Raw genomic sequence first — 24800 nt, 5'->3', positions numbered from 1 at the left:
GCCGGTCGCCACGTCGAGCCCCGCTGACAGTCTGCCCATCATATTGATAGTACAACCGTCTTCACTGTCGCAGGCCGCACCGACGCAGCGTCATCCAGCACCTGACCGCCGGCATCAGTAGCGACCCGTTGCTCTGACCTCCCTAGGTCGTGGGCACTTGACCTGTCAACACGGGAAGCGTCTTGGCATTCGCAGGGGTAGGGGCTGCTTGGCTTCCCACACAGAGGGGGTACTGGGCCCTGAGGTACCACGCTGAGGTGTGCTCCCCATCGTCAGGACAGGCCAACGTCCACTGGGTAAGGAAGATAAGACCCAACGATCGCAGCTGCGCAGGCAGGAGGGAGAGAAAAGAGCGCGCGAATGAGAGGGGGAGGCGCAGACGGTGAATGATGATCGCATCTTGTCCTTGTCTTCCAGCACGGAGCCTCAGCTCTGTCTCTCTCTCTCTCCAGGTGCTCCACAGCCGCAAACACATCCATGCGTTATGAATGTGAGGGTTCTTGGAGAGAGAGGCGGTGTTGAACGGTACGAACGGAGTGAGGGAAGCGACTCACGCCGCCGCACCGGCCAGAGAAAAAGGCACTGCGCTCTCCTCTTCAGATCCGTCAACGCCACGACAACACCCCCAAACCACTCACCCAGCGAAAACGGAAGTTTTGTTTGAAGCCCGACACTTCCTGAACGAGCGCAGCCCCACTTACGCTCCTCAGCGGTCCGCGCCTCGAGCAGGGTGCCTTTTGCTTCACACCTCTTCCTTCCTCTTAATCTTGCGCAGGTTTTCCCACATGTAGTGCGACTCATCCACAACCTTCATAGCGTAGGTCTTATCCTTGTACTCACCGCTGAAGGCGAACTTGTTCTCAACGCCGCCCTGGCAAATTTTGTATACCCGGAACCACTCGCGCAGTGCATCGAGGCAGCCTGGCAAGAACTTCGGGATGTCGTCGATGTCTCTGATGAAGCGCGCGACTGGGTCATTGACAGACATGCAGATCACCTTCCAGTCCATCTGCCCGTCGTCAATCATGCCGAGGATGCCGAGGATCCGGACAGGATGAATTTCACCGACGCGCATCTGCCGCATGCCGATCTCGACACCGTCGATCGGGTCGTTGTCGCCACTCACGCCGTCCTCGAAGATGACCTCTGTGCTCTCCCACGTCTGTGGGAAGGCGCCGTAGTTCCACATCATGTCCCCGTGCTTGTAGAACCGCGGCACGCCATTTTTAATGTCCTGCTTTATGGGGTTGAACGGCTCGCCTGTGGCGATCTCAAACTTCGCGCGTGTCCACTTTGGAATCTCGCAGATGAAGTTAAAGCGATTCGCGCGGATGTACTCGGGCTTTGTCCGCACCGGGTCGCGCACGTAGAGCGGAATGTCGTGCCACGGACTCACCCGACGGCGAAGACCGGTTTCCATATCCTTAAAGTAATACTTCACGCGGTAGCTTGGGGTGAAGATCTCGCCCTCTTCCTTGATCTTGAGCTGCTGCTGATGATACGGCACAGAGAAGTCGGCAGACACGAGAGAGAAGGTGTCTTTGGTCATTTTTGTGTCCGGGTAGGTCGTCCACCAATTCCAAAAGACATCGAACGTAATGTGCCCGTCGATGCCCTTGAGCTCATCGAACATCTTTTCCGCTGCCTCTTGCGACATGTTCCGACCAACGTAGATGCAAAGCTCCTTGAGCTTGCTGATGTCCAGGTAGCCCACCTGCGTGACGTCGAAGGCAGAGAACATTCGGCTCATGATGCGCTTATGCAGTGTCTGTGTGAGGTCCTCCTTCGAGTAGGCGGCCAGGTCAAACTCATTCACGCCCTCAGCTTTGTCACCATCGCTATCGGCGTCTTGCAGGTTACGGTCGCCGAAGGAGCCCTGCATGCTAAGACCGGTGCCGAAGTGCGTCACCTGCGGAACGCTGTGCTTGATCTCCTTCACGGTAGGCGACATTACGTCCGCGACTGAGGCAACGCTCTCCCACGTGCGCCTCTGATCCCCCTCGGGGTTGAGGGACGAGCCGAGGTCGATCGCGTGGGCCTTACGGGCCGGGTACATGTAGCCTGTCTCATCGGACATGTTGAACCTGTAGCAGGAAAGGGCAAGCGAGGTAGAGAGGGAGAGGGGTGAGTAGGATGAGAGGTCGGCGACAGCACTGCAGTGGGTCAGTGACCGTAAGGCGCACACGAGTGCGGGGAGGGAAACACACTAGCTGATGCGAAGACTTGATCTGGTGTGTGCGTATGGCTGACGTCGTCGTCGTCTGAGAGGCCACCAGACACGTCAGCACACAAGCGTCACCGGCAAAAAGTGAAACGGATCGGCCCACTGAAGCGGACACACACACACACACACACACACACACACACAGACAGAGAGGCAAAGCAGGAAGAAGGCAGGCACTAAGGGTGGGAGAGGCACATGGGTCACGGGACGCTTTCACGTGGCCCTCGTCGGAGAAGTCGAACAGGAGTGCTGTAAAGGTGTGAGGGCGAAGGAAGGGAGGCTTCTTGTAAGGCGTGGGTGTGGAGGGGCGGAGCGGGGTAAGGGGCCTCGACCGGAAGCAACGCAAGAGGCTCGGAACAGCTGGCTGAACCGGAAAACAAATTTGGAGGTTGCTGGCGAAAGAGGCAAGCGAGAGGCAGCAGTAAGGAGAGAGGTAGGCTGGGTGATGGCGTCCTTGTCGTCCCCCCTTCGGTGCTCTGTAACCAAAAGTGCTCCTGCCGCTAGCGCTACAATCGTTTTTCTCTGTTGGCGGGGCGCTAAGGGTACGGCTTCTGCTATGGGCTCGTTACGAGGCGTGGATCACTGTAGTGTGGACGCGGCTGGAGGTGGGGGTGGGCGGGCGACAGGTAAGCCGAAAAGGCGGAATGAAGAGGCCGACACACCCACCCAAAACAACGATGAAGCGAGGAAGAGGTAGAGCGCAGTGATTTAGGGGGAGCGGCTGGACAGTTCAAGCGGTTAGTGACCGAGAAGGCGCGTCTCATGCAGAGGTGAGTCCACTTCGGAAAAGAGAGGGAGAGAAAGATCAGGCCATCGCCGTTGGCCGGTCGCTCATGAATACGCCTTACGAGAGGCAGCTCTCTGTGTCTCCTCTCTTTTGATGACCGCACCAAGCGCGACTTGCCACCTTCGCGGCATCTTAACTCTCCGGATCGCCGTGTGCCCTCGTTAACCCCAACGTGAGAGAGCGGGAGAAGGAGAAAGACCGCACGAAACGGGGTGATCGGGAGGGGGGGGGGACGTGGTGAAGGAGAGGTGAGGACAAGATATGCGTCCGAGGGCATATAGCGGTGGTTGAAGAGCAGGGGACCGTATTTCCAAGTGCTGGAGTGAGCAACCGCCCTCGCCGTCCCTCTCGGCTTTATACGCGCACGACGGCACACGCTCAACCAACCACACAGAGGCCTGTAGCTGCGCGCCGTGTCACAGGCGCACATGCTGGTGGGAGGCGTTCAGCACACCTTCCATCTTGGCTACGCATTGTCGACGCTCAGCTACTTCGCGCCGCAGCGCAGTGAGCAGCATGAGGCGGATGGCCTGCGCCTGCTTCGAGCGAATGCCTCGCTGCAGCTGCCCGACGGCGACCTCAAAATACATCATGAGACTTTCCGCCTGCGCCTCGACACTGCCGCTACCGCTGTCCCGTGGTGATTCAGCGGAGGGCGTACTTTGTGTGCCGTACGGCTGCTGTGCCAGCACCACGAGACGCCTGTACTGTTCCTGCAGCGCATCAACCTGCCGCAGAAGCTCTGCTGTGGGCATGACAGTGCCGTCTGCCGGAGGAGTTGAGGTGAACTGCTCTGGGCGCTCTGCTGTCGACAGCCCTAGGGGTAAAATAACCTCGGGATCTAAGGGCGAAGAAGAGGCAGCGTTCAGTCGCTCCACTGCAATGGTAAGTTGGCGCAGTGCAGGTGGCATAGCAGGCAACAGTGAAGTCGGTGAGCTACCCTCTACATGGGCCATTCTCTTGTCTGGCCTGTAGTGCCGATGTATGTTGATTTTTTCGCTGCTGTGCGACACCAGCGGTGAGGGTGGTTGGAGGAGGAAGCTGTCGAGTGAGAGCGTAAGGTGGAGCGAAGGCGAGTAGAGAGGAAGAGGGAGGACAGATAGCCATGGACAGCAGTGCACATGAGGGCTGGAGGAAACACGCTCCTCTTTCATAGAACGCTCGGAGGGCAAGCGAGAGAGAGAGAGAGAGCTGGAAGGTGCGGCATTCAATAAGGGTATCCCACACCTACACCGACAAAGCGCGCCTGCACGCTCGCGCCTCTCCTATCTTGATGCCGTACGGGGCTGTGTGGGTGTGCCTGTGGCGCTGCGGCACACCTCAAACGCCCATGTGGCGTTGTGTTGGCGGTTTTTGTTGCCGAATGCGCAAATGTGTAGATTTGGCTCTGTGAGCGGTGATTTTCTGTCGCGCAACACAGACAGACACGTCCTCACCAGGAGTCTGACCTCGTGGGTGCTACGCACAGGTGTGCCCCTTTTAGCAGGTGCACTGCCTTTCTCTACTTCAGCTTTTGCCGCCAGTGTCGTAGGCTCATCCGGGGGGGGGGGGGGGAGGGAGGGGGGCATGCCTTGCCCTCCCGATTCCGCTTCAGGCGCCCCTCGATACCGTCCATAATGTTTTGTTTCTTGCGCCGATCGCTGCCGGTGAGCACGATGGTTTAGATGTGCTTGTTGTGCTTGGCGGCGTGCTTCAGCCCCGCCATGCCAGTGCCGGTGGTGCGATTGCACGAGATGCCGAGGGCCTCCAACGTGCGGCAAGCAGGCTAGCAACCCGCCTCGCCTTTCTTCATGAAGAAGTTCGCTTGTCCGCTCCCTGTTCGTCTGATTGGCTCTAGTGCGTCCGCATCAGCGTTGGTGAAGCCGCAGTGGAAGCACAGCAGTTTGCGAATTATGTGGAGGCGCATCTCAGGAATGAAGAGGCGAGGTGCTACATAGGTCAGAGTCAAGCCGCGCTGCATGTGCTTGTCCGGGTGCAAACGTGTTGCGGCGACCCCTGGTGGAGGCAGCCGCCTCCCATTTATGTTGTCGTCGAAGTCCAGCAGTGGCTCTGTGCGGCTCAACTGGGTGCGGCTAATGTCGATCGCTGTGACGCAGTCCACACATGTGCGAACCGGGTCGATGCGGTTGGCATGAGTCACCCGGATTAGCGCCACCATCAGCTGTGGCGTCGACACATACGTTGCGTCAGGTTAGACCCCATGCTGACACACATGAGCTTCTGCTGTGATGAACGGCACCGCCGTGCAGCAGCACCTCCATCAGTCCCTGTTTGGCATTCATCGTGGCCTCGTCCGACTTCCATTGCGCTGAGGGACGAGTAAAGTTGTCCTCACCGCTCCTGACGACATCCCCTGCCTTGTGCCGCCACACATATGGTGGGTATGCCAGCTCCACATCCCTCTGCTGCTGCGATACGGTGCTGTGGTCGATGATGGCTGCGGTGGCTCCGTGCTCACAGCCTGGCCCAGTGCTGCCATAGAGAAGGAAAATAGAGGCATCCATGCCCGCTGCTTCTACCCCTGCCTCGGTGAACTCTGCCGGGTGTCGCAGTGCACCCTGGCTGTGACACCCGGCGGCATACCAGTGTACGTGCGCGCACGTGTGTGCTTGAGCGCTGGGCCGAGAGGTGCCACTGCGCTTCTCTCGACAGAGGAGGAGTGGGGAATCGGGAGGGGAGGGGAGGGCGGGGCGCAGCAGCGGAAGGTGAGACTAACCAAGTAAAGAAGGTACACCATTCACGCTGAGAAGTCCTTCAGGATCGACTCCTGGGAGACACTCGGAGAAGGGGGAGGGCGTGTGGGGGTGACAATACCCCTCGTCACCCACCTTCGTCGACTAGGATATTTACAAACGGAGGCGGGGAGCGAGTGATGTCTCGATGTCCTCCCTTCTCTCCCTGAGCTTCACTCCCGGTCTCACACGATATGCGTCGCGCTGTCCTGAGCACGCGAGGAGTGGAGAGGCGGCAGGTGCGAGTGAGCGTCGAAGCGTCTTCCTTGCCGACACACACGTCCACACACAAGCACTCCTGCGCTCTCCATGGTACGCACTTGGCGTGTTTCTGCTCATGTTAGAGGCGTGCTGGCATCAGCGGCCTCGACCTCGCAAGCGGTGCTTTCCACAGGCGCAAAAGAACCCTCAGGCGAGGGCAGGCGCCGCGCCGCCCGCTGATTCGCTCATAGCGGCAGTAGCGGGCTTCGTTGCGCGTGCCTCGCCCGAGCGGAGGAGGTCTTCCACGGCGCTCATGCGACCCGAGTGAAACGGAAGCTCTAGTGAGCTGCATACTTGCTGCACTTGCCGACCAGAGGATGGCGGGTAGAGCACCAGCACATCGCCCTCGGCACCCATACGACCTGTGCGCCCTGCGCAGTGGACAAAACACGCAGCCGACGGGCAGGCACCGTAGAGAATGACATGGGTGATGCCGTTGACATGCAGCCCCCGGCTGCTGTTGAGGCTACCCACTCCGACCACCAGCTTGCCTTCGTTCAGTCGAGAGAGGGAGCTGTTGTTCTTCACGTAGACATCACCGTGCTGCCGGATAACCTGGTGGGCGCGCACATCCTCGTAGACGCTGCCTCTCCAATGTGCGGGATTGGCGGAAACTTCCTGCTTCGCTGTGGTTGTGTGCGGTCTGCGGCGGTGCGACACCGGGTTATCTGGATCGTGGGAGGCCATGGTGTGTGTTGAAGGGGCGCTTCGGGGCAGAGCATGCAGGGCTGCAGCGAACATCTTTGTAGGCGGTAGTGCGCCTGGAGCGACGCGGCGCATCTCTCTGTCCACCTCCGCGGACGTGAGCAGCGTGCACACCTCGGCGATACGTTCATCTTCGGTAAACAGCAAGATGCGCGCGTCAGGTCGCTGCCTGCAGATCAGTTGAAGGGACAACAAGAGGCACTTCTCCAGCGGATACGCCCTTGACGCGCCAAAAAAGTAGAACTGAATCGTGGACGGAATCGTGTGCTCCACGAAGCTCGTTGTCAGCCGCACCGTGCGGTCGTTTCGTGTCCACGTATTCAGCGTCTGTGCCGTGACGCTGTCGACCGTCGCGCTGGCTGCCACGAGTTGTGCCGGAACCTCTTCTCGCCTGTTGCGGAAAAGCCGGTCTACAAGGTTTGCGCCGCTTAGCCTCTGTCGCCCGTACACAATGTTGGCATGGATGATCATGTCAGCCTCGTCCAGGACAACGCAGTCCACCTTGCGCCGCAGCCGTTCACCCAGAACGGAAGGGCTCAGGCGCAAAATGTCGCTCATGCGCTGCGGGGTCCCGACCAGCACGTGAGGCTGAATGTTGTGCAGCTTAGCGAGTTGCTCCTCGAGCGGGATGCTGTCGATGGCGGCCTGCACCACCTGCGACGTGCACCCGCCGAAGTGTCGCAGCCACTTGTCATACTGTAGCGCCAGCTCCTCTGTGGGGACCAGAACGACGGTGTGGAGGCGGTAGTTGAGCTGGTCACGGATGATGCGGTTGGCGATGGCCAGTGCAATGCCAAAGCTCTTGCCTGTGCCAGTCTCTGAGTGCGCAATGACGTGCTTCCCTTTCAGTAGAAGCGGTACCAACGCGCCTTGCAGCTCCGTCAGGCGATTAATACGTAGTCGCTTGAGGGCCAAAACCAGCGGCACTGTGAGCCCAGCCGCGCGCGGGGAGGTTTGAGCGTAGTAGAGCGGGTGCGCTTCGTTGAGATTGCCGATACTGGTGTGCTGTGAGGAACTCAGCATCTGTGCAGCCCCAAGGCGCAGCTGTATCACTTGATGCTGCTGCGAGACACCGACCGCACTCGACAAGGAGGTGCCGTTGCTCATTTTTTTCATGTAAAAGTACCGCTGCGACACTGGCAGGTTTGCGGCGTACTTCGTGCCGGAGTCCTGGTGGAGATACGAGTCAAGCAGCTTGGCAGCCGACCCGCTGTACTCTACCCGAACGCCCGGGAGGTACTTGAGTAGCCTCCACCTCGAGTGGCACTGCATCGTGACTACACGCTTGTTTGGCTTCTGGCAGGAGGGACGAACATGTGCTCGACGATGATGGTGACGACACACGCGTGCGTGGATGTTAACGGGGAGGGTGCGAGGGGGAGAGAGAATGAAATGGGCCATAAGAAGAGAGTTGGGTGAGCATAGCGACGCACACCGCTTAGTGACGCGAGTGTCGTCTTCGGTGTGCGGCTTTTTGAATACCGCGCGTCCCAGCTGCCGCCCTCGTTGCAAGGGAAAAGAACGCAGCCCCTTTGCGTGGCACGGCACATATCAACACATGCACACGCGTGCGAGTGGCAAGTGCGGCTGCGCTTTCCGTTCGTTTTCTGTGGCTGGTGATGCGCTTCGTCTATGAGGTCTGTCTTTAGTCCTTAACGCACGGCGCATCGAGAAGCATGAGTAAACGCGTACCACCCATATCAGTATGTGAGTACAGCCGACTCGCCAACTCTACGAGCTGCTGAACGGCGACCCAGCCGCTATACCACCCACGAGGTGTGGCCAATATACGGCGTCGTCTAGAGAGAGAGTCGGGGTGAGAGACCGAAACGAGAAAGCTGAAAATCATGACGCGGCCAGATGATGCACCGGAGTGCCCGAAGGACTATTAGAGAGACATATCCCCCCCGTTGCACTTCACCTCACCGCTACCACTGACGCGCATCAGCAGGCACGCGCGTTCTGCGTCGTACTCACTGTACGGATGCAGCTCTCTCTTCTCAGCTACGTTGTGCACGACCCTCGCTGCACCTAATGCAGTGCACCGTCTGCGCTTTGCTCCATCGCCTTCTTCACAAGCCGGCCCCCCAACACCCTTCGTTGCCTTCTCTCACTAGACGCTAATGTGCGAGGCGCTGAGGATCGGATTCATCCAGAGTCCGTCGCCGAGGTGGTGAACGTTTTCAATACACGGCCCCCTATTCCTTCCCTTGATCTCCTCCGAGGATATGAGCATTACACCTACCGCCACCGCATGCGCCTTGCCCTCCACGTAGACAGCAACTACTTCTCCCTCCTCGGTGTCGTCCGCAACAACGCCGCCAGCAGAGGTCAAGCCCTGACACATGACGTTTGCGCCAGAGATGACATGGCGGCAGCCGCCTATGTCCATTTGATGCCCCTTGAGCATAAAGGGGTATTTATGCAGCAGCTTCAAGTGCGGCATGTACGGTCCTCCGTGGTGGTTGAAGAAGAGCACCTCTGGCTGGGAGCTGACGAGGGTGATACAGTGCACCTGACCTTGGCAGCGGATGATGAAGATGTCGGACTTCTTTGGCAGAATCTCCTCCCAGTGCTCCCTTAGAGCAGGGTACTGCTCTGCCAGCTCCTCGCGCACCTCCTTCTGCTCTTTATGGCTGCTGCTCGCAATCTGCGCCACGTTCTCGAGCGTAAACTTCTTGAAGAGATCGGCCGACGTCGCCATAGCGAACTTTCCGGCGTGTTGTATGAATGTGCTGTGTGTGTGTGTGTCGCTGCGTATTAGCACGGGTGTGAGAGAGGGAGACGATGTTGCAGTTGTGGTGTTCGAAAGGCCCACCTCGACAAAGCAAAGGCGAGCAGATGATAGACGGGGGAGGAGGAGGGTGTACGCGATGGTGTAGCCGCAACAGCGCGAGCAAGTGTAAGGCGTGTCAGGCAGCACACGCGCGGGTGGGTCCCTCATCTCCCATCAGACATCGTGATCAATTCACCCAGCCAGCTAGCCCACGAGGCATAAAGAGCCACTGAGCGAGAGAGAAAGACCGGTCTTTGCTTACCATCCTTCCACCAGACATCGCTGCGCCGCCTGCGAGTGTATGTACGACTGTCATTCTGACGTATGTCTTCTAAGCACCTCTTTCAAGATATGAGTCACGTGACATGCGCTGTTGATCAGCCTCCATCTCTATACTCCCGAGAGCAACCGTGGGTGTGCGCATGGCAGAAAAGTGACAGGGAGGCCCACATGGCGAAGGAACGACGCTTCGACAGCACACATGTAGCACCCCCCCACCACTACTACCCTTCCCCCCCACGCGGCTACGCTGAGGCTTATCTATGGTTCTTTGCTCGCACCGCGGCCTCCTCTTCCTCCAAGAGCGCCTGCAGTTGCGCGCGTGTCTCTCGCAGCATTTGTGAGGAGCCACGGGAGCTTCCTTCGCTCGCGTCAGAGTGTATGGAGTAGTGTGAGCTGAGTATGCGGTGCGGGGATAAGTGCCATGAAGCTGCAGACGGCACCACGACGGCGGCTGTTGGCGGGGTCTTGCTTGGGTACACGGGAGGCGCCGAGGACGGCCTAGCAAGCCCGCTGGGGTACGCCTGACCGATTTCATTCGCACCATCCGCTTTGTCGGAGCTTTGGTAGGAATCCGGTGGTGAGGTTAACGAGGAGCTATCTAGCGGCAGGAGGTCCACATCGACGTCTCGCTCATCTTCATCCGCTCGGGCGACGACGCTGGGTGGCCCGCCGCTGCCAGCGTCTGGCAGCGCTGCGGCGTCGCCGTGCTCGCTGGCGGGCGGCGTGCATAGAATGCTGGGTGAGAAGTCTGGTAAGCACGTGCGCCGCTTCGAGTCGTTGTCGAGCACCTCCCGACCTGCCGTGGAGCGGCTCTGGGGTACGCTGGACGCAAAGAAGGAATGGAGGTGCGACGCTAGCGGCGAACCATCGGTGGTCAGCGGAAGAGGCGATGCGGAGGCTTTCGGAGGCGATGGGAGCGGTTTCGACTCGTTCGTTGGCGGGGCGTTGGTCGAGGTGACGGGAGCGTTGCCGGAGCCATAGGAGGACACCGGCGACTCTGCGGCAGCAGATTTCCTCACAGACGAAGACGCCAACACCGGTGAGGTCGAGGCGGCGTGTGCATGGGGGCTGGGGACGCCACTCGTGGCGGATGCCGCTGCGGTGGTTCTGATAGCAGGCGATGGTGTGGTATCACTCTGCTGTTTGTGGTTCGCCAACTCAGCGGCGAGACTGCCAAGTGCAGCTTGCACCTCCGTTATCAACGTCTGCTGTGCCTTTGCGGTTTCCTGCATGCACTCCTGCGTGACGGCATGCGCGATCTCCTCGGTGCGTGTCGTCACTGCGCGGGAGTACGCGGCGACGTCCTCCCTGATGCCAGCGGCGAGGTCCGAAAGAAACAATGGGAGCCTCTCTTCCGTGTCTCGCGGCGTGGTTGCAGCAGGCAAGCTCACTGCCGGCTTGCTCGTGGTGCGCCTCTCATCGGCCGGCAGCCCTGCAGCGGGGGGTGAAGCATCGGTAGAGGCCCACGCCGATACCCTCTGCTCCTCACGGATGATGTACCGTACCAAGGTGCGCCAATCGAGGAAAGGGGGCGGAAGAGGATCAAGGCGATCGCAGGGTCGGGAAAGGTAGAAGTGTGCCCTGGTGGGGATCTCGGCTGACAGACAGCTGTCGCCGTAGGAGGTATCGCTTGTTAAAGAGGCGGTGCCGTCTCTCTGCGCATCTGCGTCGTCTATGGGAATATGGGGATGGTGGCGTGTGATAGAAGCCTTCTTCGTTCGGTGCGTTGGCGCAGGTGTGTGCACATCATAAATTGGGCGCTGCTGTAGCTGTCGAGGGAGATGCAAACGTGATGCTGACCTCAACGGCGCTGCCAGTGCCTGCGCACCCAACACCTTCTCCAGCTTGGCCACCAGACGTGCGCTGCGTTTTCGTTCTTGCTGCAGCTGCTGCTCTTGCTGCTTAATCGTCGTCTCCATCTGCACTAGGGAGGCGCGAAGGTTTGCCGTGCCCAACGACAGCATGTCCCGCTCCTTGTGCGTGACTGCGATCTCCTGCTCAAGCGTGTGGTAGCGCTTCTCCAGGTTCTCAAGCTGTTGCGCCGATACCTGCTCAGAGGTGTGCGTTGACTGCACCTCCAGCAGTTTCTTCTTGAGAATGTTCTGTGACCACAGCGAGAACTGCAGACAGGCTTGGAGCACCTGGAGAAGCTGAAGGATGTCAGCGTCGTTGTGCTCGCGGATGTCCTTCAGAGAGACAGCGCAGTCGGAGAGACCAGATATCAGGTTCGCCATGACGGAGAGGTCGGGTGCCGCGTGGCGCAGCTCAGGAACGCTGACGTGGCGCACATGTGGCCATGGTAATGGGTTGGTGAAGGTCGTCACGTAGCGGAACTGCTGTAGGTCGCGCACCAATGTAGAAGCCATTGCTGAGGCAGCCGTGCTGGGTGCAAGCGGTGCGGTGGTGGTGGTGGCGGCGGCAGAGATGATGAAGCAGACAAAACGACGTGGTGTCGATTGTGTGCACCTTGTCTTGCTCCGATGCAGGGGTGGCAGAGGGCGTGTAAGCGTAGCAGAGTGTGCCACAGGGCCACTGCGGGAGCACACATTCGTCAAGCGCCGCCATCACCACGAGCCAGCGGCGGGACGGGAGACTCATGCAAGTGAAGGAAAGCCGAGAAGAGCAGTGATGCTAAGGACGACGCGACAAGAGGGACTCATCTGTGCGAGTGTGCTTCTCGTGGATGATCCTGGTGCCTGTACGAGTGAGGTGCTTGACCGGGTTACGTGGGGAGTACATGCACTTCACGGCATTCAGAGGTGGCGGAGAGGAACGAGGTGTTGAGGGAGCAGACCCTCTCCCTCTCTTCTCTCTCGCATGCCACATTGGTCAGGGAAGATGCTGATGCGGCGTGTTGGCAATGGCGCAAGAGATGAGTAAGCATGAGGATTCGCAGCAGGGGGCGACGAGCGAAAACAGGAAAAATACGCACACGTCTGAACACACGAAGACACACACGCACACGGCCTGTGCAGCTGACAAGATGCGAGGTTGGTAGGAGAGGGCAGGTGAAGATGGGGACTCTCACTCACGTGAGTCAACACGCGACACAGGAATCGCCACAACTGCGGTAATTAATGCTGCTGCTGCTGCGGCCCCTTCCCAAAGGCGCTGGCTCTGGCAGCGACGCCCTTGCCTACCGCTTGGAAGCCCTTCGCCACCGCTTTGCCGGCGCCTTCGATGCCAGCTAAGATCTGTGGTTGGCTTGCCTTCTCCGCCTTGTACGCCTGCTCCTTCGCATCCATCCACTGCCGCGCTTCTTGCACAGCGACCACCGCGTTGAGTGGGAAGCGCTGTGCTCCGCTGACACCCGGTAGGAGCTCACCAAGACGGCGCTGCCACAGAGGGACGCCCATGACGCACTGCCTCTCGTACTCCTCGATGGCGTCCTTCCATACGCCGAAGTCGCGCGCACCATCTTGGTAGGCGCTTGTAATGGCGGTGTACAAACTCGACTGCATGAGCACGCCTGCCCGCATGACCGCCGTCCCCACCACACTACGCACGACGGTGCTCTGCAGTACGGAGCTCAGCTTGGGGATCATCGTGAGGATATACTCCATGCAGGATGCAAAGGCATCGCCATCAGCCTTTCTATTCTGTCGGCGCACCTCCACCCGTGCCTTCCAGTATGACACGCTGTCCACGGACTTCAGCCGCTCCTCGACCTCCTTCATGAGCGCCGAGAGCAGCCGCTCAATCCCGAGCTGCAACGACTTGGCGAAGAACTTGACGCAATGCGCCATCAGCTTCGGTGCGCCCATCGTCTGCGTCTTCTCCCGCTCGTACTCACACTGCCAGTGTAGCATGTACTGCTGCTCCGCGCACGATATCAGCACCGGCATCATGGAGCAGCTCGTTGCATACACAGCGAGCTGCAGCACGGCTCGCGCGTCGATGGACATGAGCTGACCTTGCATCGACTCGGCCACTGTGCGGAAGAGCACTGTCATGTACTTAAGCAGCATCTCGTCTACGTTGTTCAACTCCGACTGCATCACGGCGGTAGACGTGTCGATGATGATGGTGGAGTAGCACTGCGTGAGGAAGCCGAGAACACGCTCACCGATGCGTGGCACAGCAGCGCTGTAGGGCAGTGTTTGGACGCTACTTGTATAGGTGCTTGGGATGTTTAGCTCTAGCGAGGTGCACCTATGGAAGTTAAAGCGTGTGACGAGCTTGGCAAATTGCTCGGCATCCGTGACCACAGCGGGGTCGAAAGTATCGCTCATAATGAGCTGCATGCAATCTACACAAGCCTGCTGCAGCCATGAGCTGATCAGCTGGTCGCTCGCCGTCTCCATCACGCGCGAAAGAGGCAGGTTGTTCAGCTCGACACACTTCACGTTGTCGGCAGCACAGTGGATGAGAGACTGCAGTATCTGGACCTGCTGTACAGCCTCGCTTGTCTCGTTGGGGTTCGCCAGCAGGACCTGCAGCACCTTGAGAGCGTGCTCGGTAATCTTGGCAGAGAGGATGGCCCAGAGCTGAATAATCTCGGCCCGGGAGCGAAGGTGGGGCGAGGTGGCGCAGTGAACTATATCCTCGATTAAAATGAACCCCATGACGGTAGCGCAGTACTGGCGGAACTTGCTGAGCACTTCAGCAGGCGACAGGTTCGTCAATGTCAACGGGCACTCCAGCAGATCGGTGCGCGCCTGCTGCCACCTGCCCTCGGTGTAGTACTTGTCAAGGTACTCCTCGCGGTGCAGCTCTAGAAAAACGACTTGGATGCCGGCACCATTGGACACCGCAGTGATTGCCTCCGCTTCCTCAAACGGCGCCAGCTTCAGCTGCGCTGGCACGAACTCCTCGTTTAGCCACCACTGCTCGCTTGCCTCGGCCATGACGAGGTGCGAAGAAAGGCTGCCGGCGGTCACAGTTCCCCCCCACTCCATTGAGGCCTTCCCAATGGGGTACGCCTTGTCCCGCAGGACCCGCAGCCAGCTGTTGAGGTGCTGTACCGCATAACTGAAGACATCCTGCGTAAGTGCGGGGATGCGGACATGCAGCACGTACTCGCCGATAGCGTACTCGCTAAGTGGCGCGGCGAGACGAAGTAGCTCACGCAGCGTGGCTACCGCCCCAACGAGCTGCTGGCGCTGCGTCTGCGACTCCGCTGTCTCCAGATACTCGGCAACGGCAATGGCTTTGGATAGCAGGCTACGTACCTGCTGGAGGTTGTCGCGGGTGCTGCGTGAGAGCAGGAGGTTTGAGGTGGCCTTCTTCATGTTCACGACGGCGGTACGCACGAGGGTGGTGGCGCCGCTGAGCTCCTCGCCTACGAGCTCGGCGTCCCGCTCAGAGATGCTCACGCACTGCTGCGCGGCGTGGAGGAGGGCCGGGTAGTGGTGCTCACACAATGCCTCCACCTGACCTTCGTTTTCCTTGATGAAGACGCCCAAGTCCCGCAGCAGATCCTCCTCTTCATGCCGCATGTAAGCGTTCTTCAGCGTTGTGTAGTCGGCAAACTCGCCATCCACGAGGGAGGTGATGGCGATGTAGCGCGATGGACCCATGCGCAGTGCACCCTCAGCGCCTTTCTTTTTCCGTGCTCCTTCGCCCTGCTGAACCGCTGCGCGCGCGGCCGCCGAGGCACGTGCCCCGGAGATGGACGTGCCACCACTGTCACCGTCCTCACTATCAGAGGAGCCGCCAGAATGGGCGTCGTCATCGTTATCACCAAGGTGGCGGCTACCGTGAAGCGCAATGCCACGCTCCTGCTGCTCAAGCAATGCCGCCGTGCGCTGTGCACTTTCAACGAGACACATAATACACTTTTCCACCTCCGCCGCATTCAGTGCCGATTTGGTCTCCAGTGTAACTGTGCTGAACTCGTTGACAGCAGCGTCAGTCGTCTCCTTGTACGACTGCAGCGTTGCCTTGATGGTGCGCTGGTCAAGTGACGTGAGAGTGACCCGGTGCGACTGCGCCGTCACCGACAGCTGCCTGTTTGCCCACACCGCATACAGCTTGAAGCCTTTGCTCCTGACCATGTAGGTATAGTATTTGGTGCTGAACAAGAAGACATAGCGCCGGTTGCCTTGGTGCACGAGGAGCAGCGGGTTCTCGGTAGAGAAAAGGACACGGGGGGTATCGCAGTGGTCACGCAGCACAGCATAGATGCGACGATCTTGCTTCGTGGGAGTCGCGCTCTCCATTGTGTAACGAGAAGCAACACGGAGAGTGGGCGGGTTGGAGGCACACATACATACACGCAGCAGACGATTGCTTGCGTGCGATAGTTCCTTGAGGTTTTCAGGGCTGGAGAGTGAAGGGGGAGCAGTACGTACCTAAGGCAGAGGTACAATGAAAACCGCGGCGGATGAGGTCTGTAACCCCCCGCACTTGTAGTCTGAAAGTGTGCACATATGAGGGGAGTCAGAGGAGGGAGGGGGCATGGGAGGGAAGCGGGCGTATTCGTGGATTGCAGAGAGGCGCTAGGGTGGGCAAAAGTGTTCACCGAGCATTCTGGTGAGCCGCCAAGCAACTGGCGAGCTCCTAAACATGAGCACGTGCACTGCTGTGTCGGTAGTCGCGCGAGCGTCGCTGTAGGGATGCGGCTGAATAGTAGGGCGGGGGACAGTTTGCTGGATGATGGAACGAGGTGCACTTCCCCCGCTTTCACTGACTCGCTATGACACAGAAGACATGAAGCCAGGAAACGACTTGAAAGCACGACGAGACGCGCCCGTCTTTTGCCCCCCCCCCCTTCCCCTCCTCTCACCTCTATTCAGTTGTCTCACGTACTTCAGGCCGTAACTCCACGCTCATTCGCACACGTGTACCTCGTCGGTCTACCATAGCCGCAATGCACTTCGAGAGGAGACAACGATGGCGCGCGTACACACACGCACAGTGCCGCTGCTTCCTCGACAAGGCCGTTGACAACGTTGAGGTACCCTCACACCCTTCCCCACCTGTGGCGTGTGGGAAAAGAGAGTGAAAAACACACGCGCGATTTACGTGGATGACGTCGTTCAAAGACGTCACGGCAACTCTCACGGTCACTACGCGCGAGAGAAAAATGGGAAAAGAAGTGAACTACGGAAATGTCCGCTCTTCAGCGTGTCCATTCCGCCGTAGAGCTCGAGCCAAACACCACCCCCACCCCCACCCGGCCCCTGCCGCAATACTCTGCCCACCACTTTCGCAGGCCGCCGCACAGCCGCGCCCGCTGTGCCGGTCGCCACGTCGAGCCCCGCTGACAGTCTGCCCATCATATTGATAGTACAACCGTCTTCACTGTCGCAGGCCGCACCGACGCAGCGTCATCCAGCACCTGACCGCCGGCATCAGTAGCGACCCGTTGCTCTGACCTCCCTAGGTCGTGGGCACTTGACCTGTCAACACGGGAAGCGTCTTGGCATTCGCAGGGGTAGGGGCTGCTTGGCTTCCCACACAGAGGGGGTACTGGGCCCTGAGGTACCACGTTGAAATGTGCTCTCCATCGTCAGGACAGGCCAACGTCCACTGGGTAAGAAGATGCACTACAGAGCGCGTAGCAGCTCAGCCACACCGCCCGCCCTTCACTTCCTTTTTTGGTTTGCTTGAGACACACGCCCACGCACTGTTGGGCTCCTTTGGGGCGCAGAGCAGCAGGACGGTTTCTCCACAGACAACACACCCAGAGAGGGACACACGCACGTGGCCGCCTTCACAACAGCCAACCACACCGGCATCCGAATTCTCTTCCATTATCAGGCAAAAACAAATCTAAGTAATGAATGTAATACAACACCAGCGCACCAGCGGAAGGAAAGAGAGAGAGAGGGCGTTGTGGGCGGATGTGAGCTGCAGACAGGCGGTGCGACTCCCTACGATTCCTTCACCGCGGCACTTGGTTCTCCTCAATGTGGAGATATCAACACCGACACGTACATGTGCAGAGACACCGCACCCCACCTTCCTCCTCTGTTGTTCGGACGCCATGGCCGTGCATGAAACTCCTCATGAATCCGTCATCGTCAGCCGTCACCCTACGCTATACAGAGGCGCAGCAGAGCGGAGGGGTAGAGGAGAGCAGTTTTCCGTCTCATCTGCAGCCATCACCATTGTATTAAGGTCTGAGGTGGTGTGGCAGGGAGGTAGATGCAGGCTGCGCGGTTTGAGCAGGCGCTGTGGTGTTTTGCCGGGTCGTGTGACGACCGTTATATTTGTGGCAGCGTTGCCGATTGCCTCGCTGTCGCTGCTGCCATTTCTATGGTTGCGCATTCATCGTGGCTGGTGTAGTCGGAATCGGACGAGATAGCACCGGCAGAGCAGAGTCTGGATCGTGCCTCTGAGAGCTCAGTGTACGCTGTGATTCGATCGGCAGCGCAGCTTTTGGGTTCGTCTGGCCGCTGCAGCACGGAAAGAGACAGCTAAATACGATATACCAGCAACGGCGGCATCTCGCACAGAACGCGGAGCAGCAGTCGCACTCGCCGCCTCCACACCCACAGCAGCTGTTCTCAACATCGCTGCCTACGTCACCGGGGGGCGGCATGTCGCTCGCTGTGATATGCGGCGGCGGCGGGAACTCTACGATGAGCTCGTTCCCGTTACCCCTTGGATCCACTGGAGGAGGCGGTAAGACTTCGGCGGGACCGTGGGCCTGAGAGTCGCCTTCACCATGACCCCACTCTGCGACTAAGGGGTATTCGGGGGTTTCATCCACACCTCGAATGTGCACCAACCGACGCCGCGAACTTCGCCGAGGGGCGTGTTCGCCAGCGTCGGTCTCTCCGGAAAGAGTTGCGGTGTCGGCAGTTCCAGTACTGTATGGTGTGTGTGCATTGCGCCCCGCTTTTGCACCTGCCGGCGCCGCTGAGACTTGATTATCCGCATCAACACCAGCTGCGGTCGCGCCCACAGCTCGCGGCACTAGTGCGGGCATCGTCTCCGGTGACACGTACTCGGAGCAGAGCAGGCTCTTGAAATCACGATGAGAGAGCGGCGCGGGACTGTTGGAGGCGTACCAGAGCGCTAGCGGGCCATCCTTTTCTTTGTGCGTCGGCCTCCATGTTGGCGCGTTACACGGCCAGTTTACCATGGCCCATGGCTGCTGTCCGGCCCCACTCTGGCTGTTGTACTGCTGCATAGGGTCGACGAAGATGTGCTGCTGCTCAGCAACGGTGTGAGAGGCGGGGCTTGGTGGCGGCGGCAGCAGCTGCCATGATGCACCGATGGGCTGCTGCTGCCGCCCTGGCCGAGAGTGTCCAACAGAAGGCGAGACAGTGCTGTCTTCTCGTCTCTCGTTCGACGAAGGAGCATCTTCTAAGGCTGAGTTTCTGTCCGCCTCACTCTGGTGCGCCAGGGCGCGCGAGCGACTGCGGCGACGTCGCGCCTTCACCTTGATGCGGCGCTGCTGCGGCAGGTCATTATGAATAACAAGGTCACCTTTTAAGGGCCTACTAACCGCCGGCTCAGCGGGCTTTGCGGTTGCCTGCGCAGCCGAGCCGCCTTGCCTCTCATCCTTTGCAACTGTGATGACCCCTTCCGCCGGCGCGCCACCAACCACCACCCCATTCTCTGTGTTGCCCGCATCGGTAGTGATCGACAACACCGGCGCTCCTTGCGACGGAGCCTGCGCCATTGCGCGGCCTGTCGGAGTTGGCGGAGCGGAGCGAGTGAGAAAGTGGCCCTCTACAGGAAGGCTGTGCTCCAGCAACGAGTTGGCCTCGGGGCTTGTCCTATGAGGCAACACTCCTCCACTGGCGGTTGGCGCTGCGGCCGCGATAGACCGCGTAGCCGCCAACGGTTCTATTTTTGGTGTACCGCTTGACAGACTTATAGGCGCCGGTGGCCCATCCCCAACGACAGCGAGGCGCTCGTCTCTTCGGGCATTTGCGGCGGCGGCGACAGACGTCGATGGCGGTGTGGCCATCTGCTTCAGCAGCGGTGCCACACCATCTCCTGACAAAGCTTCCTCGTAAGACCGCAGATACGCCAGTGCGCCTGCGTCTGTCGTGGCGCCGCTCGCCGACAGAGCCTTGGACGTGCGCCTCAGATACTCCTCGAGTGCAGGTGTCGTGTCTGTGAGGTCGACAAGCCGCTGCATCTGCCGTATTGCGTCGTCTTCGACTGCAAAGCGATGTGAGTGGAGCGACCGACGTTGAACCTCTGCCGCGAAGTTCCGCTTCTGCTGGAGAAGTCGTAGCTCCTCTTCCTTCAACTGCACCTCCTTGTTGAAAATTGCTTTGCATGCTGCTGCGGCGGCGATTTCTTCGTCCTGCACCGCTATGTACGGCCTCGAAGCGACGCGAGACAGCGCGACAGCGCTCTGTTGCAGATGTGGTTTCACCTTCTTGTGCAGTTGTGCGCGTCGTTCATGCGAGGAAGCGGTACTGCTGCTGCTGGTAGATGTCGAGGAGGCTGATGTGCTGCTGGTGCTCGCCGAAGTCGAGCTCGTTCTTTCCGAGTCGGAGGACTCATACGAGCCGCTGCCGCTGGCAGTGCTGCCGGACGAACTAGACGAGCTGGTTGTAGTACTTTCAGCGCTATCGGTGCTCGAGGTGGACGAAGTACGACTTGTCTCCGTCCTGGCCGCGCTGCTGGAGGTGAAGCTGGCCGATCTCTTGCGGCGCGTGTGACGGTGCTTCGAATGGCGCTTGTTCTTGCGCTTTACATTCGCAGAGTTCGAGCGGTGTGGCGGTGGTGATGGAGGCGGTGGAGGCGGCGGAGCGCTACGATGTGAAGGTAGCTTTTCTGGGATAGGATCATCGTTGAAGTACCGCCGCGGCAGGGGAGGGTTGTGTATGCTTTGGTGGGTATCATTCCACTTGCGAGAGTAGTGCGATGCGTAGTGTGATCTGTAGTGGTCTCGGCTGCTGCCACCGCTGTACCAGCGATCGATGTCATCTAAGTCCATTCTGCCGATGTCGGTCGCAACTGAGCGACACTGTGCAGGTTAGGGGGAGAGGAGGAGGAAAGGGTAGCGGGGTAGTGCAAGCGAAACGATGGTGAAGTGACACTCAAGAAAATTGCAGCGCAAGAGGGCAGGTGCTCGGGGCGAGATGGAGGGAGGTGGTGCATGAAGGGCGTCACCGCCAAAGAGGAAAAGGAACCAAGTCCAATGCACTATCCTCTGCTTCATTCCGGCGAGGAATGCGCAGTGCTTCTCCTTGAAGTCAGGTGAGCTGCCGGCTGAGTGTGGGAGGCGCCCAAGGGTGGCCCCGACTGCCCAGCAGCGTAGCAGACCTTTCCTATACCAGCCTTTTTCTTCGTCCCTCGTGGGTGTTTATGTTTATGACGTTTGTTCGCCACGCACCACCAACACGCATCAGCACGCACGTGCATATGCTTGGCAACACCGACATCCATACTTGAAAGCAAAACAGAAACGAACAGAGGAAGAGAAGGGCACCCGTGCGTCATGCGAGTACCGCACTGCACCTACAAAAGGAAAGAAACATGAGCGCGCAGCCGCACCTCAGCCGTTGTGCCGCCTTCACCGTTTAACGTGGGTTATTCACATTCCATCGCGCCCATCCATACCATTTCCTTTCATCGCCACCCAATCGAGCAAAGCACACTCCGAGTCGCCGACAGGAGTTCTCCTTCTCCCTTTGTTTTTTTCCAGCTGCACCGACAACAGCAGCAAGTGGGACGCACTTCGCTCACACCGCCTTAATGTGGGGCTCTCTTGTTGCAGCGAACGGCCCTCGGCGTAGGTGCCGCGTACGTCATGTGGCGTCAAAACGAAGTGTCGGGCTCCATCCAGATGCGTGCACGGAATGTTTTGTACAAGTCGCGCACCAGCGTGCGAAAGTCGAGCCGGTGCATCGACTGGTAGTAGAAGGTGAGCTTGCGGCGGTCGAATTGGTACTCGGCGTCGACGATGCGCATGGGTAGCCCATTCTCCTGTACCTTCTCCTGCGCTACCTCCACGGCGCGCGTCTCAAGCTCTGTCTGCACACCCTGCAGCTGCGTCACCTCGAGCACACTCGCCACCCGCAGAACTTTCCCTACACCTTTGTCACGGTTCTCACCGAGCTGGTGCGCCTCCGCGCCCTTCCACGTGTGCGTGACGAGGCCAATGTCCTCTCCTCTGTCGCCGCCGACCACAACGTGCTCACCCGGGGCTACGTAGTAGGGAGATTCATACTGCAGCATGCGCTTGCGCTTGAACTCCACAAGCACCTGGCAAGGCCCGTTGTAGTCCTCCGGTGGTGTGGAGGGGGTTCTCACTGACTCTGCGTTGGGTCGCCGGCGCCGCTCTGCTTCCTCTTCGGGGTTGAACGGCGACATCGCTACATTTTTGCTGACCACCTCGTCGAGCAGGTGGTCGTAATTCAGCTGGCCGCGACTGATCGGTGGCGAGGCCATCGGCGGTGAGCCGCTATTGTTGTCGTCAGATGGGTACATGTGACGAGGCGGGGTGATCATGGCATCTGCGTGTACACTGAGTGCCGGAGCACCTGCGTCAAGACCAAGGTGCTCCTGCAGCTGCCGAAGCTGCGCCAGGAACGCAGCATGGCTCTCTTGCAGATTGGACGAGGACTGGCAATACCATCGATCCACGGCGCTTTGGATTTCATCCACGTCCTGCACCAAGAGTGTCGTGTTCATCATTCGTCTTCGCTGAGTCGTGCCTTTCGGTGGGCAGGTGTGTTTGCAGATGTGCAGCGAAACGTCACGCACAGAGAAGGAAGACGAGGCCAGAGGTGGTGAGAGAGTGCAGGTGACAAGCAGGCGTACGTGGCGCAAAGCCTCCGCGAAGCGGGCAAGACGAGCAATGCGCAGGAGCAGCACTGAAAGTAGGATAAATAATGCCCGCGCGAAAGGGGGAGAGGAGAAGGGGATGGAAGTCTGTGCAAGTGTGAGTAGGAGCGTTCGAGGCGAAAGAAAAGGGGTGCGACTCGGTTGCGTTCACATCTTTTCCCACCCGACAACGTGAAAAGCCCACGTGAAGGACAAGCGCATCCACGAGGAAAGAGGCGGGAGGAGGAGCACCATCCAGCGCAAATGATTAAAAGGTGAAGTGCGTATGGGAAGAGCGTAACGGCTTGGAGGAGGAGTACGGAAGAGGGGCAGCGACTCCTCTACGTAGAGAAAATAAGCGGCAGGCAAAGACGAGTCGCACGTCGTAGGGCTTGTCAACTGTAGGCCAGATACGCATGTGATGCCCTATACCCTCGCACGCTTGACCCCTTGGAGGACGGACACGAGCCCACTCATCACCCCATTGCCGGATTTGAGACTGACGTGCTTTTTTCTGCCTCGTCTAGCCGCGCAATACGGCTCGCTGTGGCCCCCTTCATACCTTCTTGACCATGTCAGCTATAGCCCCTCCCTCCCCCCTACACACACAGCAGGGGCGCGCAGGTGAGTCTATACACACTCAGCAACATCCTCAGTGATATGTGTCCTTCGGATCGCGCTGTGGTGCAACGCCTATGGTTGCACCACAGCGCGCGTGCGCCTCAACGTGCTCCTCGTTTTCAGTGTCTTATCATGTGCCAGTGGCCTCCTTGTCGCTCGAGCACAGGTGCGGCGAACGCATAACGGAGGCGGTGCGAAAAAAAAAATCAAAAGGTGCGACAGCGCCAGGCGGGCGGTGTCGGCAGTGGTGAGGAAAGTGGCACATCTGCCTACCAGGCCACAAGTGGATCTCGGTCCTTTTCGGAGACCAGCACGGTGGTTCCCTCTAGCCTTGCCTGCAGTGTGCGCTGCAGCACCGCCCTGAGAAAGCCGCGCTCTGTGTTTGTGTGCTCGCAGAGGATAACCGCCCGCCCAGCTGCCGTGGCGGCCAGAACATCGTGGTGGCCCATCTCACCAGAGAGCAGCACGTCCACTGGGAGGCGCAGCAGCCGAAATACACCGGCGCCGCTGCCGGCACACAGGGCTACGGACGATACCCTGTGCGACGGCTCCCATGAGTCGGGCAATGCCACTCGCACCGTGGGCAGGTTCAGCTGCTGCTTCAGTGACTCCACCATGAAGCAGAGTTCCACCTCCTCCTTTAACTTGACAAGGCGGCCCATTCCGGTGGCCTCCGTTGCCTCCTTGGCGTTCGGTGCGTACGACGAGGTGGGTTGGATGGGACCGGCGGTGTAGGCACCGTCGCTTGCGACCAAAGAGGCAAGCCAGTCGTTGATGCCGCCGTCTGCAGCGTCAAGCGACGTGTGTGGCGCGTAGATCGACATCCCTGCCGAGGCCGCCTGCAGGATAATACGCTGCTTCGGATCCTGCAGTGTCAAGCGTTTCACAGGGCGGAAGAGCGGTGGGTGGTAGGCAAGAATGACCTCAACTTTCTTTTCTAAGCACTCTTCCATCACCTCCGGGGTGAGATCGATGGTGAGCATTAGAGTGTTGCTCTTGTTTGGTGCTGGAGACTCAAGCAGAACACCAACGTTGTCCCACGAGTGATCTGCGAGGCTGAGTGGGGCCACATCGTGCATAACCTGCACCACACGCTGAAGAAGCGCCATGGTGGACACTACACATGCGGCGGCAACGGTGCCACGAGAATAAGAGGCGAGGTGGCTGGGAGGAGAGAAAGATGTCGACCTCGCTGCCACAATGGGGAGTGCGTGAGTGAATGCCGATAGTGCGACAAGAGAGAGGCTCGTGTTTTGTCCTCCGCCTCTAGCGAGGTCATTTGATGTGTGGTGCGGGGGGAAGAGGAGGAAAGTACACCGAGGAGCAACACGTAGTACAAACCGCAGGCGAAATCGCTGAAGGGCGGAGACGAGACGCGGTTAGATGAGAGCACACACCGTGGGTAGATAGTTGTGCAGCATGGGAGGAGAGGAGCTGGGATGCAGGAAGGGGAGGGGGAAGGAAAGGACCGGGACTTCCAAGGCGCACCACACTCGGACTAATGTGTAGTAGAGCGACGTGCCATTGCAAAGCACGGAGGGGCTTCACCGAAAACCTGTGCTCAGTGCTCACGGTACCCTGAGCAAAGCCTTTGGAAGAAGATGGTGGTGGCTGTCCACGTCACTTTTTTAACTCTTTTCTTCCGGGGTCGAGACTGTACTGCACTTCTCTCTCGTAGTGCCTCTTGGGCGCGCTCGTGATTACACCTGCACACACGTCACTTGCCGC

The 24800-nt window shown here is 59.2% G+C and overlaps 9 protein-coding genes across 9 annotated transcripts, besides 2 other annotated features; all 9 read right to left on the bottom strand.

Annotated features, from left to right (window-relative positions):
• Window positions 1–277: part of a repeat region that runs on past the window's edge.
• A 465-nt stretch (window positions 278–742) lies between these two features.
• LPMP_110210 (acidocalcisomal pyrophosphatase, putative) lies at window positions 743–2077 on the bottom strand (the record flags this gene model as incomplete). The annotated part of the gene is made up of 1 exon (XM_010698568.1): window positions 743–2077. The coding sequence occupies one exon, from the start codon at window positions 2075–2077 to the stop codon at window positions 743–745; it is 1335 nt and encodes a 444-aa protein (XP_010696870.1).
• Window positions 2078–3427: 1350 nt separating this feature from the next.
• LPMP_110200 (hypothetical protein) lies at window positions 3428–4165 on the bottom strand (the record flags this gene model as incomplete). The annotated part of the gene is made up of 1 exon (XM_010698567.1): window positions 3428–4165. The coding sequence occupies one exon, from the start codon at window positions 4163–4165 to the stop codon at window positions 3428–3430; it is 738 nt and encodes a 245-aa protein (XP_010696869.1).
• A 1986-nt stretch (window positions 4166–6151) lies between these two features.
• LPMP_110190 (DEAD box ATP-dependent (RNA) helicase, putative) lies at window positions 6152–7981 on the bottom strand (the record flags this gene model as incomplete). Its single annotated transcript, XM_010698566.1, has 1 exon — window positions 6152–7981. One exon carries the CDS (start codon window positions 7979–7981, stop codon window positions 6152–6154), a length of 1830 nt encoding a protein of 609 aa, XP_010696868.1.
• An 841-nt stretch (window positions 7982–8822) lies between these two features.
• On the bottom strand, window positions 8823–9413 carry LPMP_110180 (cytoplasmic translation machinery associated protein, putative; the record flags this gene model as incomplete). Its single annotated transcript, XM_010698565.1, has 1 exon — window positions 8823–9413. The coding sequence occupies one exon, from the start codon at window positions 9411–9413 to the stop codon at window positions 8823–8825; it is 591 nt and encodes a 196-aa protein (XP_010696867.1).
• A 608-nt stretch (window positions 9414–10021) lies between these two features.
• Window positions 10022–12133, bottom strand: LPMP_110170 (hypothetical protein; the record flags this gene model as incomplete). Its single annotated transcript, XM_010698564.1, has 1 exon — window positions 10022–12133. The coding sequence occupies one exon, from the start codon at window positions 12131–12133 to the stop codon at window positions 10022–10024; it is 2112 nt and encodes a 703-aa protein (XP_010696866.1).
• A 708-nt stretch (window positions 12134–12841) lies between these two features.
• On the bottom strand, window positions 12842–15976 carry LPMP_110160 (hypothetical protein; the record flags this gene model as incomplete). Its single annotated transcript, XM_010698563.1, has 1 exon — window positions 12842–15976. The coding sequence occupies one exon, from the start codon at window positions 15974–15976 to the stop codon at window positions 12842–12844; it is 3135 nt and encodes a 1044-aa protein (XP_010696865.1).
• Window positions 15977–16878: 902 nt separating this feature from the next.
• Window positions 16879–17225: a repeat region.
• A 742-nt stretch (window positions 17226–17967) lies between these two features.
• LPMP_110150 (hypothetical protein) lies at window positions 17968–20619 on the bottom strand (the record flags this gene model as incomplete). Its single annotated transcript, XM_010698562.1, has 1 exon — window positions 17968–20619. The coding sequence occupies one exon, from the start codon at window positions 20617–20619 to the stop codon at window positions 17968–17970; it is 2652 nt and encodes an 883-aa protein (XP_010696864.1).
• Window positions 20620–21443: 824 nt separating this feature from the next.
• Window positions 21444–22322, bottom strand: LPMP_110140 (cell cycle sequence binding phosphoprotein (RBP45), putative; the record flags this gene model as incomplete). Its single annotated transcript, XM_010698561.1, has 1 exon — window positions 21444–22322. One exon carries the CDS (start codon window positions 22320–22322, stop codon window positions 21444–21446), a length of 879 nt encoding a protein of 292 aa, XP_010696863.1.
• A 1019-nt stretch (window positions 22323–23341) lies between these two features.
• LPMP_110130 (NGG1 interacting factor 3-like protein) lies at window positions 23342–24181 on the bottom strand (the record flags this gene model as incomplete). Its single annotated transcript, XM_010698560.1, has 1 exon — window positions 23342–24181. One exon carries the CDS (start codon window positions 24179–24181, stop codon window positions 23342–23344), a length of 840 nt encoding a protein of 279 aa, XP_010696862.1.
• Between the last annotated feature and the right edge of the window lie 619 nt (window positions 24182–24800).

Source organism: Leishmania panamensis, assembly GCF_000755165.1.
Source record: "Leishmania panamensis strain MHOM/PA/94/PSC-1 chromosome 11 sequence".
Classification (NCBI taxonomy): Eukaryota; Euglenozoa; class Kinetoplastea; order Trypanosomatida; family Trypanosomatidae; genus Leishmania; species Leishmania panamensis.
This window is presented reverse-complemented; position numbering and strand designations above follow the sequence as displayed.